This window comes from Arachis stenosperma, chromosome 6 (assembly GCF_014773155.1).
Source record: "Arachis stenosperma cultivar V10309 chromosome 6, arast.V10309.gnm1.PFL2, whole genome shotgun sequence".
Taxonomy (NCBI): Eukaryota; Viridiplantae; Streptophyta; class Magnoliopsida; order Fabales; family Fabaceae; genus Arachis; species Arachis stenosperma.
The window spans coordinates 111,728,768-111,742,594 of record NC_080382.1 but is presented as its reverse complement, the minus strand read 5'-3'; the positions used below and the strand labels follow the sequence as shown (position 1 = coordinate 111,742,594).

Genomic DNA, 13,827 nt, shown 5'->3' with positions numbered 1-13,827 from the left:
ACCAAGTCTCCTCCTGTAGATTGTAGCATGTTGTCCCTGAGCTTCATTCTTTGAAATGTGGAGTAAAACAGAACATCGGCGCTGCTCCCGGGATCTAAGAGTACTTTTTTCACTAGTAGATCCCCTAGCTGAAGGGTGATTACCACAGGGTCGTCCAAATTTTGTATTTTCGAGTTGAAGTCGGCATGTATGAAAGTGACTTCTAGTTGTGGATTAGTGATTGCTACATCTGGCTGTGGTCTGTTTACCGAGCATATTGCTCGGAACGATCTTTTCCATGCCGAGTTTTAGTATCCTCCACTAGCGTATCCTCCTGAAATACGATTGATTATACCTCATGGTCTTTCATATTGGCTTGAAGATGCCTTCTCTTTTCCTTGGTGTTGTTCAGAGGGGTCGCTTGTTGTGGAGCTAGGGCCGCGTTTTTGGATGTGACCACCAATGTATTTGTCTAGGTGTCCTTGTCTTGCTAGTCGTTCTAAAAGATCCTTGGCGACCACACAATCATCGGTATTGTGGCCGTGTTTCTGGTGGAAAGCGCAGTACTTCGATTTATCCACGTTCTTTGTATCTTGGTACGTGCCGGCCTTTCTTTGTGGCTTGATTAGTTTTGAGTTCAAGATCTCTTTGATTATGTCTTCTCTCTTAGTGTTAAACTGCGTATAAGAATCAAATCGAGGTGTTAGTTTAAAACTTTTCTTAATGGTTGAGCTTTTATTTTCTTCGCGGGAGTGTGACTTGTCAGACTTCCGAGCTTGTCTGAGCTCCTCGATATCAATTTGTCCTTTTGCTTTCTCCTGAAATTCTGCTAGAGTCTTCGGTTTTGCTACTGCAATCGTCTCCTGGAACTTTCCGGGTCGAAGGCCGCTTTTAATTGCGTGCAGATGGACCTCGGGGTGGAGGTCTGGTATGCTGATCGCGACCTTGGTGAAGCAGGTCATGTAGTCCTTTAAGCTTTCGTTTGGTCCTTGCTTGATAGTGTTCAAGTAATTGGAATCGTGCAAGTATATTGCGGATCCGGCGAAATGCTCTTCAAATAACTTCGCCAACTGATGAAAGCGTGAAATAGAACCTGCAGGCAAAATACACAACCAATCAAGTGCAGGGCCGTCTAAATAATTCAGAAAATAACGACATAAAACTGTATCTAATGTACCATTGACGATCATTATTGATCGGAATCTCATCAGAAACTTCCTCGGGTCTCCGAGTCCATCAAAAGGCGTGAGGGTCAGCGGCAGAGTGAACCTCTTCGGCAGTTCAAAGTTCATTACTTCTTCTATGAAGAGACCTACAGGGTTGTCGGACTCTTCTTTTTCATCTTCGGGCTGTTGCTCCTCGCGTTGAGCGGTTTCTAAAACATGAGTCGGTTGGGACTGATGTTCCTCGTCTTCTGCTTGCTAGCGATGAGCATCGTTGTGCTCAATCCGAGCATGATTTAGTTCAGCAATTTGGGCAGCCATTATTTGGTTCTTGTCAGCCATTCGTTGATTAGCTTGTTGTAGCTGAGCTACCCTTCGCATTAGTTCGGATAGTGAAGGAGGCGGTACGTCAGCCATGGATGCATATGGAGGTGATGGGACCAAAAAAGAAAAAAATATGATTTCTTCGGCCCTATGGTGGGCGCCAATTGATCTTGCCTGGGAAATAGGTCGGCTTCAACTCCTCGATATCAGCCGAGCTATGTGCTGCAAGGTTGGACGTCCGTCTTTCAGAATCCGAGTTCCTTATGTTCGTTGTAGGTGTGAGAGCGCGAGCAATACAGAGGAGGTGGAGTGTACCTGCAAAGGCACTCCAATGCTTAAGTCAGTTATGGTGTCAAGTTCAGAATTGTGTTTCAAAAAAGATACTTTACCTTTCTTTTATAGATATTTATTCATCCGTTACATTCTAGGTGATAAATTGTCGGTTTCTGTGATGATTGGTTTCGTAACCGATCTTATTATACCGTTTGAAACGTCGGTTATGATAAGAGTATTAATGTCACCGAGTTATAGCTCATAAGGGCCGAGCAATAACGGCAAATGACGAGTTATGGTGACTGCCAGTAACGGTTATGAGGCCGAGTTATAGCTTGTATTAATGGTGACCATATCAAACTTTAATTTTCAAAATCAAATCTTTTTAAATTCTTTCTCAAATCTTCTTCAAAATAAATTTTAATCACATCTTTTTCAAAATTAATTTCAACATCTTTTCTAACTTCTTATCTTTTCAAATCTTTTTCAATTAACCATTTAACTTTTTTGTTTGATTCTTATCTTTTTCAAAACTACCTAACTAACTCTCTCTTTCTAATTTTCAAAAAATCTTCCCTCTTTTTCAAAATTCAATTTTAATTTTCGAATTTTAACCTTATTTTTTATTTTTATTTTGTTTAATTTTCGAATTCTTCTCTTCCTCATCTCCTTCTATTTATTTATTCATCTACTAACACTTCTCTTCTACCAAAAAATTCGAACTCCATCTCCCTCTCTGAGTTCAAATTTTTCCTCTTCTCCTTCTTATATTCTTCTCTTCTTATACTTGCATAAGGAATCTCTATACTGTGACATAGAGGATTCCGTATTTTCTTTTGTGTTCTCTTCTTTTTCATATGAGCAAGATCAAGGACAAGAACATTCTTGTTGAAGCAGATCCTGAACCTGAAAGAACTCTGAAGAAGAAACTAAGAGAAGCTAAAATACAACAATCCAGAGACAACCTTACAGAAATTTTCGAAAAGGAGAAGGAGACATGGCCAAAAATAATAACAGTGCAAGGAAGATGCTTGGTGACTTCACTGCACCAAATTCCAATTTACATGGAAGAAGCATCTCAATCCCTACCATTGGAGCAAACAATTTTGAGCTTAAACCTCAATTAGTTTCTCTGATGAAACAGAACTGCAAGTTTCATGGTCTTTCATTAGAAGATCCTTTTCAGTTCTTAACTGAATTCTTATAGATCTGTGATACTGTTAAGACCAATGGGGTTGATCCCGAGGTCTACAGGCTCATGCTTTTCCCATTTGCTGTAAGAGACAGAGCTAAAATATGGTTGGACTCTCAACCTAAGGATAGCCTGAACTCTTGGGATAAGCTGGTCACGGCTTTCTTAGCCAAGTTCTTTCCTCCTCAAAAGCTTAGCAAGCTTAGAGTGGATGTTCAAACTTTCAGACAAAAAGAAGGTGAATCCCTCTATGAAGCTTGGGAGAGATATAAGCAACTGACCAAAAAGTGCCACTCTGACATGCTTTCAGAATGGACTATCCTGGATATATTCTATGATGGTCTGTCTGAATTAGCTAAGATGTTATTGGACACTTCTGCAGGTGGATCCATTCACCTAAAGAAAATGCCTACAGAAGCTCAGGAACTCATAGACATGGTTGCAAATAACCAGTTTATGTACACTTCTGAAAGGAATCGTGTGAGTAATGGGACGCCTCAAAGGAAGGGAGTTTTTGAAATTGATGCTCTGAATGCCTTATTGGCTTAGAACAAAATATTGACTCAGCAAGTCAATATGATTTCTTAGAGTCTGAATGGATTCCAAGCTGCACCCAACAGTACTCAAGAGGCATCTTCTAAAGAAGAAGCTTATGATCTTGAGAACCCTGCAATAGCAGAGGTGAATTACATGGGTGAACCCTATGGAAACACCTATAATTCCTCATGGAGAAATCATCCAAATTTCTCATGGAAGGATCAACAAAAGCCTCAACAAGGCTTTAATAATGGTGGAAGAAACAGGTTTAGCAATAGCAAGCCTTTTCCATCATCCACTCAGCAACAGACAGAGAATTCTGAGTAGAATCCATCTAGCTTAGCAAATATAGTCTCTGATCTCTCTAAGGCCACTTTGAGTTTCATGAATGAAACAAGGTCCTCCATTAGAAGTTTGGAGGCACAAGTGGGCCAGCTGAGTAAGAGAGTCATTGAAGCTCCTCCTAGTACTCTCCCAAGCAATACAGAAGAAAATCCAAAAGGAGAGTGCAAGGCCATAACTTTGCTTAGTGTGGCCGAATCCATAAAGGAGGAGGAGGTTGTGAATCCTAGTGAGGAAGACCTCCTGGGACGTTCAATGACCAATGAGGAGTTTCCCTTTGAGGAACCAGAGGAATCTGAGGCTCATCTAGAGACCATAGAGATTCCACTGAATCTCCTTTTACCATTCATGAGCTCTGATGAATACTCATCTTCTAAAGAAGATGAAGATATTGTTGAAGATCAAATTGCTCAATATTTAGGAGCAATCATGTAGCTGAATGCCAAATTATTTGGTATGAGACTTGGGAGGATGAACCTCCATTGCTCATCAAGGAACTAAATGCCTTGGTTTAGCAATCTTTACCTCAAAAGAGATAGGATCCTGGTAAATTCCTGATTCCCTGTAACATAGGCACCATGACCTTTGAGAAGGCTCTGTGTGACCTGGGGTCAGGAATAAACTTAATGCCACTCTCTGTAATGGAGAAACTTGGGATCTTTGAGGTACAGGCTGCCGAATTCTCATTAGAGATGGCAGACAAATCCATGAAAAAGGCTTATGGGTTAGTCGAGGACGTGCTAGTAAAGGTTGAAGGCCTTTACATCCCTGCTGATTTCATAATCCTAGACACTGGGAAGGATGAGGATGAATCTATCATCCTTGGAAGACCCTTCCTAGCTACAGCAAAAGCTGTGATTGATGTGGACAGAGGAGAGTTGGTCCTTCAACAGAATAAGGGTAACCTTGTATTTAAAACTCAAGGATCTCCTTCTGTAACCATGGAGAGGAAGCATGAAAAGCTTCTCTCACTGCAGAGTCAACCAAAGCCCCCACAGTCAAACTCTAAGTTTGGTGTTGGGAGCTGCCAACAATGCTCTGAACATCTGTGAGGCTCCATGAGAGCTCACTGTCAAGCTATTGACATTAAAGAAGCGCTTGTTGGGAGGCAACCCAATGTTATTTAATTATGTTTCTTTATTTTCCATTGTTATTTTATGTGTTCTATAGGTTGATGATCATGTGAAGTCACAAAAATTTCTGAAAAATCAAAAACAGAATGAAAAATAGCTCACCCTGGAGGAGGAGCTTACTGGCGTTTAAACGCCAGTAAGGCTAGCAGAATGGACGTTAAACGCCCAGTCTGGTACCATTCTGGGCGTTAAACGCCAGGATTGCATACATGGGGCGTTTTACACGCCTAAAAGGTGCAGGGATGTGAAATCCATGACACCTCAAAGATCTGTGGACCCCACAGGATCACCTCAGGATCTGTGGACCCCACAGGATCACCTCAGGATTTGTGGACTCCACAGGATCCCCACCTACCTCAACTCACCTTCTCTCTTCTTCCTTACACAATCCAATAACCCTCTTCCCCAAACACCCATTCACCAATCACCTCAATCTCTCTTCCCTATCACCTCTTCACGACTCACATCCATCCACACTTTCCCATAAACCCTACCCACCTTCAAAATTCAAAATCTCTTTCCCACCCAAACCCACCCTAAATGTCCGAACCCTAAACCCTCTACCTTCACTATATAAACCCCTCATTACTTCTTCTTTTTCACACAACACAACCCTTTCTTCTCACCCTTGGCCAAATACACACCTCTCTCCCTCTCCTCCATTCTTCTTCTTCTCCTCCTTTCTCTCTTCTTTTGCTCGAGGACGAGCAAACATTCTAAGTTTGGTATGGAAAAAGCATAGCTTTTTTTTGTTTTTCCATAACCATTGATGGCACCTAAGGCCAGAGAAACCTTAAGAAAGAGGAAAGGGAAGGCAATTGCTTCCACCTCTGAGTCATGGGAGATGGAAAGATTCATCTCAAAGGTCCATCTAGACCACTTCTATGAAGTTGTGGTGAAGAAGAAAGTGATCCCTGAGGTTCCTTTCAAGCTAAAAAAGAATGAGTACTCGGAGATCCGACATGAGATTAGAAGAAGAGGATGGGAAGTTCTCTCTAATCCTATTCAACAAGTCGGGATCTTAATGGTTCAAGAGTTCTATGCAAACGCATGGATCACTAGGAACCATGATCAAATTATGAACCCGAATCCGAAGAATTGGCTTACCATGGTTCGGGGAAAATACTTAGATTTCAGTCCGAAAAGTGTAAGGTTGGCGTTCAACTTGCCAATGATGGAAGAAAATGCACGCCTCTATACTAGAAGGGTCAACTTTGATCAAAGGTTGGACCAAGTCCTTATGGACATATGTGTGGAAGGAGCTCAATGGAAGATTGACTCAAAAGGCAAACCGGTTCAACTGAGAAGACTGGACCTAAAGCCTGTAGCTAGAGGATGGTTGGAGTTCATTCAACGCTCAATCATTCCTACTAGCAACCGGTCTGAAGTTACTGTAGACTGGGCCATCATGATCCATAGTATCATGATTGGGGAGGAAGTAGAAGTTCATGGGATTATACCTCAAGAACTCTACAAGGTGGCTGACAAGTCCTCCACAATGGCAAGGTTAGCCTTTCCTCACCTCATTTGCCACCTATGCAATTCGGCTGGGATTGACATAGAGGGAGACATCCTCATTGATGAGGATAAGCCCATCACCAAGAAGAGGATGGAGCAAACGAGAGAGCCTATTCATGGAGTTCAAGAGACGCATGAGGAAGCTCATCATCAAGAAATCCCTGAGATGCCTCAAGGGATGCACTTCCCTCCACAAAACTATTGGGAGCAAATCAACACCTTCCTAGGAGAATTAAGTTCCACCATGGAACAACTAAGAATGGAGCACCAAAAGCACTCCATCATCCTCCATGAGATTAGAGAAGATCAAAAAGCTATGAGGGAGGAGCAACAAAGGCAAGGAAGAGACATAGAGGAGCTCAAGAGCACCATTGGATCTTCAAGAAGAGGAAGACGCCACCCTCACTAAGGTGGACTCATTCCTTAATTTCCTTGTTCTTATTTTCCTGTTTTTTGTTCTTTGAGCTTTATGCTTTATTTATGTTTGTGTCTTTACTATATGATCATTAGTGTTTAAGTGTCTATGTCTTAAAGCCATGAATGTCCTATGAATCCATCACCTTTCTTAAAAGAAAAATATTTTAATTACAAAAGAACAAGAAGTACATGAATTTCGAATTCATCCTTGAAATTAGTTTAATTATATTGATGTGGTGACAATACTTTTTGTTTTCTGAATGAATGCTTGAACAGTGCATATGTCTTTTGAATTTGATGTTTATGAATGTTAAATATGTTGGCTCTCGAAGAATGATGAAAAAGGAGAAATGTTATTTGATAATCTGAAAAATCATAAAAATGATTCTTGAAGCAAGAAAAAGAAGTGAATACAAAAGCTTGCAGAAAAAAATATATATAAAAGAAAAAAAATTGGCGAAAAAAAACTTAAAAAAAAGAAAAAAAAGAAAGAAAAAAAGCAAGCAGAAAAAGCCAATAGCCCTTAAAACCAAAAGGCAAGGGTAATAACAAGGATCCAAGGCTTTGACCATCAGTGGATAGGAGGGCCTAAAGGAATAAAATCATGGCCTAAGCGGCTAAACTAAACTGTCCCTCACCATGTGCTTGTGGCGTGAAGGTGTCAAGTGAAAAGCTTGAGACTGAGCGGTTAAAGTCGTGATCCAAAGCAAAAAGAGTGTGCTTAAGAACCCTGGACACCTCTAATTGGGGACTTTAGCAAAGCTGAGTCACAATCTGAAATGGTTCACCTAGTTGTGTGTCTGTGGCATGTATGTATCCGGTGGTAATACTGGAAAACAGAGTGCTTTGGGCCACGGCCAAGACTCATAAAGTAGCTGTGTTCAAGAATCAACACATTGAACTAGGAGAATCAATAACACTATCTAAATTCTAAGTTCCTATATATGCCAATCATTCTGAACGTCAAAGGATAAGGTGAGATGCCAAACCTATTCAAAAGGCAAAAAGCTACTAGTCCCGCTCATCTGATTGGAGCTAAGTTTCATTGATAGTTTGGAGTTTATAGTATATTCTCTTCTTTTTATCCTATTTGATTTTCAGTTGCTTGGAGACAAGCAACCATTTAAGTTTGGTGTTGTGATGAGCGGAAAATTTATACGCTTTTTGGCATTGTTTTTAGTATGTTTTTAGTATGATTTAGTTAGTTTTTATTATATTTTTATTAGTTCTTAATTAAAATTCACATTTCTGGATGTTACTATGAGTTTGTGTATTTTTCTGTGATTTCAGGTAATTTCTGGTTGAAATTGAGGGACCTGAGCAAAAATCTGATTCAGAGGCTGACAAAGGACTGCTGATGCTGTTGGATTCTGACCTCCCTGCACTCGAAATGGATTTTCTGGAGATACCAAACTCCAAATGGCGCTCTCTTAATTGCATTGGAAATTAGACATCAAGGGCTTTCCAGCAATATATAATAGTTCATACTTTGCCCGAGTTTAGATGACGCAAACTGGCGTTCAACGCCAGCTCTCTGCCCAATTCTGGAGTTAAACACCAGAAACACGTTGCAAAGCAGAGTTAAACGCCCAAAATGGCACCAAAGCTGGCGTTTAACTCCAAGAAAAGTCTCTACACGTTTAAAGCTCAAAGCTCAGCCCAAGCACACACCAAGTGGGCCCCATAAGTGGATTTCTGCATCATTTATTTATTTTTGTAACCCTAGTAACTAGTCTGATATAAATAGGACCTTTTACTATTGTATTAGACATCTTTGGATTATCTTTTGATCCATCTTATGCATTCTTAGTTTATCTTTGGATCATATTGATCACGTTTTGGGAGGCTGGCCATTCGGCCATGCCTAAACCTTGTTCTTATGTATTTTCAACGGTAGAGTTTCTACACGCCATAGATTAAGGTGTGGAGCTCTGCTGTACCTCGAGTATTAATGCAATTACTACTATTTTCCATTCAATTCAGCTTATTCTTGTTATAAGATATTCATTCGCACACAAGAACTTGATGAATGTGATGATTATGTGACGCTCATCATCATTCTCACTTATGAACGCGTGCCTGACAACCACTTCCGTTCTACATGCAAACAAGGCTTGAATGCGTATCTCTTAGATTCCTTAATCAGGATCTTCATGGTATAAGCTAGCATTATTGGCGGCCATTCTTGAGAATCCGGAAAGTCTAAACCTTGTCTGTGGTATTCCGAGTAGGATTCAGGGATTGAATGACTGTGACGAGCTTCAAACTCGCGAGTGTTGGGCGTAGTGACAGACGCAAAAGAATCACTGGATTCTTCCAACATGATCGAGAACCGACAGATGATTAGCCGTGCTGTGACAGAGCATTTGGACCATTTTCACTGAGAGGACGAGATGTAGCCATTGACAACGGTGATGCCCAACATACAGCTTGCCATGGAAAGAAGTAAGAAGGATTGGATGAAGACAGTAGGAAAGCAGAGAGACAGAAGGGACAAGCATCTCCATACACTTATCTGAAATTCTCACCAATGAATTACATAAGAATCTCTATCCTATTTTATATTTTATTTATATTTTATTTATCAATTCACCATAACCAATTGAATCCGCCTGACTGAGATTTACAAGATGACCATAGCTTGCTTCATACCAACAATCTCTGTGGGATCGACCCTTACTCACGTAAGGTTTATTACTTGGACGACCCAGTGCACTTCCTGGTTAGTTGTGCGGAATTGTGATGAAGTGTGATTCACGTATTAGAGCACCAAGCTTCTGGCGCCATTGTTGATGATCACAATTTCGTGCACCATGCACGCATCGCAGAATCAGCGTGGGCCATTTTAAGCAACTCGTGGCCAACGATTTCTAGCTCATTTTGGGCCCAATCCAACTCATTTCTAATGCTATTGAACCCAAGGATTGAAGGGGGATGAACCAAGTAGAGTCATAGTGGAGTTTTCATCATGTTTTAGGTTAGAATTCTAGAGAGAGATGCTCTCTATTCTCTCTAGAATTTAAGTTAGAATTAAGGTAGATTTTCTTAGATCTAGTTTTAATTGTTGTTTCCATTTACTTTTCCTTTCAATTCTTTGTTGTTACATCTTTGCTCTCTTAGTTCTTGTTAATTTCTTCTATTTTGCTACTTTCATGTCTATGAGCACTTTGTTGATTTTAATTTCCTTTAATGCAATTTCATATTCTATGTTCCTTTATTATTTAATTTCTTTGTTATTATTATTTCCTTGCAATTGGTAGTGTTAGATTTTATATTTCTTGTCATTTTATTATGCTTTCTTTTTATGCCTTCCAAGTGTTTGATAAAATGCTTGGTTGGATTTTAGAGTAGATTTTTGTGTTCTTGGCTTGGGATGGTAACTTAGGTGACCTTGAGTTGCTAATGTCCAAGTGATTGATAATTGGTGTCCATTGACACCAGCTTTCACTCAATTAGTGAGTGGCTAGGATTTATGGATTGGGATTGATAAATCTCATTTGACTTTCCTTCAATTGTTAGAGGGTGACTTAATGGGATTGATCCTTGCAATTATCATGTTGTGGTTAGTAACAAGGATAGAGATCCTTAACCATCAACCCTTGCCAAGATCTTTTTACCATTTGAGTTTCATTTACTTTCTTGTCATTTACATTTCTTGTTTCTTATTCCAAAACCCCAAAAGATACAATCTATAACCAATAATTGAACACACTTTCCTGCAATTCCTTGAGAAACGACCCGAGGTTTAAATACTTTGGTTATTTTTATTGGGATTTGTACTTGTGACAAACAAATTAAACCTTGATTGAGAATTCATTGTTGGTTTAGAACTATAATTGCAATGAGATTTCATTGAGATATTCTATACCAACAATTTTCCTACATCAAATTTTTGGCACCATTGCTGGGGAATTGCAAATGTGTGCTTTGTTATTGGTTATTGTATATATGTGAATATTGTGAATATGCTTTGATGATAGGATTTTTGCCAGTAAAGAAATTCATAAAAATAATCGCGTTGTAAGTATAGTTTCTAAACTAACAAGAATCATTTCGTACAAAAGTTTTGTTTGTCACTAAAGCAAACCTAATAAAAATTAATAACCGAAGTATTTAAACCTCGGGTCGTCTTCTCAAGGAATTGCAGGGAGGTATGATTTATTATTGGTTATGGAAAAAGTATCTTTTTTGGGGGTTTTTGTATAAGATAAAAAGCAACAATAGTAAATGGCAATGGAAACAAACAAACTATAAAAATTCTTGGCAAGGTATGAAAACTGGACGTCCTATCCTAGTTATCCTTATCAATTGTGATGAGAATTTGATTTTGCTCCCACCTTGTTAACCTCTAACTATAAAGGTAAGTCAAGTGCATGAATCAATTTGATTCATCAAGTCCTAGTCAATTCCTATGAAAAGACTAGAGTTATTGGAATTCAAATCAATCAGCAAAGAATTCTAATTTTCAGTCAACAAGGAGTTTGATAACTCAAGTGTCTCCAATTAATCAATTCATCAATTAAAGCCAAGAATATAAAAAGCTAAGTAAAAATCATAAATCTGAAATACCTCAAATTGCATTAATAAAAGAAATTAAATCTAACATGGAAATTCATAAATTAAATTGGAAAAATAAATAAAAGAAACATTGAACCTAGAAATTGAGAAGAAGAAATCCTAAATCCTAAAACCTAAGAGAGAGGAGAGAGCCTCTCTCTCTAGAAACTACATCTAAACCTAGAATTGTGTATTATAAAAAACGTGTTGAGTCTCTGCTTGTCCCCTGGCTTTAGTCCGCATTTCTGGGCCGAAAACTGGGTCAAAACACGGCCCGAAATCACCCCCAGTGTTTTCTGAATTTTCTGCAGATTGCGCATGTCACGCGTACGCGTCAGTCATGCGTACACATCGTTTGACGATTTTCCTTTCCACGCGGGCGCGTCAGGCATGCATACGCGTCAGGCACGCGCACGCGTCGCTGTGATTTTCTTCAATTTGCGCACACGCGTGAGCCATGCGTGTGCGTCACTTCTCGCTGGTTGTCTCCTTTATTTCTTGTGCTCCTTCCATTTTTGCAAGCTTTCTTTCCATCCTCTAAGCCATTCCTACCCTATAAATCCTAAAACACTTAACACACAGATCACAGCATCGAATGGTGATAAGAGAGGATTAATATTAGCAAATATAAGGCCAATGAAGCATGTTTTCAGTCATAGCATAAAATCAGGAAGGAAAAAATGTAAAACATGTGAATTGTATGAATAAGTGGGAGGATAATGGATAAAATCCACTAGATTAAGCACAAGATAAACCTTAAAATGGGGTTTATCATGCTTCTTTGTTAGTTGTTGCTAGTTTTAGTAGTTTGCTTTCATTATTTCTTATTAGCTTTTGATTTTATTTTGACTTGTTACTATGAATTCTCACCCCTTTGGATATAAGTTTGGTTCAAATTATGTTGTAGAAAACGGGAACTACAATGACAACATGCATCAATGATGGAACAATCAAAGGTGGGAGGAGCCTCAAGGAATTGATCACTCCTCTTGGCAACAACCTCCTTCGGTTTCTTATAGGTATAATAAAACTCCTGATGCATATCAATCTAATGGATGTGGTGACCCTCATTATGGTTGTTAACCACAACCACTATATGCATACAATTCTTTCCCTCAACATAGCCCTCAACAACCATACTCACAAGCCCCATTCTACCACACACCTTCCTATGATCCAAATCTATCATACCACTAACCTCCACTACCACATCCTTGTGATCATTATGAGAGAAAACTCGTAGGACCACCCACATTCTAATACAATTATATTACTCCCAAGAACAACAAATTTCATATACACCACTCCATATTTCCACCAAGAAAAACCACCTTCCTATTATGAACCCTTCGTCCCAAATAATGAACCCTCTTATCCACCCCAAGCCCAAATGGATGATTCCCTCACTTTGTTACTTTAAGGGCAAAGAGAAATGCAAAGGGAGACACTAGAATTTGTGGCTACCTTAACTAAGGTAGTAAACACTTTAGCCTCCCGATACTCAAGCACTCCAGGCACTCCCATTGCTAATTGTGGAGAATCAATAGAAGAGTCTAGCGTGAAGGAGAGATTAGAAACTCTAGTGGAGAACAAGGAGTGGGATTTTGTATTGGAGCAATTGGAGGAAGCCATGATTGTTGAAGAAGAGGAAAAAGTGGTTGAAGACTTAGGAGATGCGGAACCACCATGGGAATCTCAAGAACCTCCCTCCAAGAAGCATGAAATTGATGTTGAGGAGGCTGTATACAAAAATTTGGTTGTCACAAGTAACAAACCCCAATAAAAATAATAACTAAAGTATTCAATCTTCGGGTCGTCACTCAAAGGAATTGCAGGGAAGTGTTCTTGTTATTGGTTATGAGATGTATATTTTTGGGTTTTGGATAAGGAACAAGAAAAGTAAATTGCAAGTATAAAACTAATGGCTAAGAAAGCTCTTGGCAAGGAATGAGAACTAGAAGTCCTATCCTCATTATCATCCTAAATTGTGACAAGAATTGTCCATTTCTCCACTTAGTCAACATCTAACTATGAAGGAAAGTCAAGTGAAGATAATCAATTTGATTCCTCAAGTCCTAGTCAACTCCTAAGGAAAGACTAGCTTTAGTGGAATTCAAATCAACTAGCAACTTTCAATTATTAATCAACAAAAGAGTTTGATAACTCAAGAGTTTCCAATTACTCAACCAAAGCCAAGAGGAGAAAAATCTACTCTAAAATCCAACCATATTTTGTCAAACACTTGGAAGGCATAAAAGGAAAGCATAATAAAATTGCAAGAAAAGTAGATCTAAAACTACTAATTGCAAGGAAATTAACAACAACAATTCAAATTAACAATAAAAGAAATCAAACTCAAATTGCATTAAAAGGAAAATAGAGGAAACAAGAG

The 13,827-nt window shown here is 39.2% G+C and overlaps 1 protein-coding gene across 1 annotated transcript; it reads right to left on the bottom strand.

Moving 5' to 3' along the window:
* Positions 1-335: 335 nt before the first annotated feature.
* Positions 336-12,690, bottom strand: LOC130934409 (uncharacterized). The gene is made up of 4 exons (XM_057863988.1): positions 12,540-12,690; positions 1,641-1,781; positions 1,157-1,354; positions 336-1,072 (listed from the first exon to the last, which is right to left on the bottom strand). The coding sequence occupies exons 1-4, from the start codon at positions 12,688-12,690 to the stop codon at positions 336-338; spliced, it is 1,227 nt and encodes a 408-aa protein (XP_057719971.1).
* Positions 12,691-13,827: the final 1,137 nt, after the last annotated feature.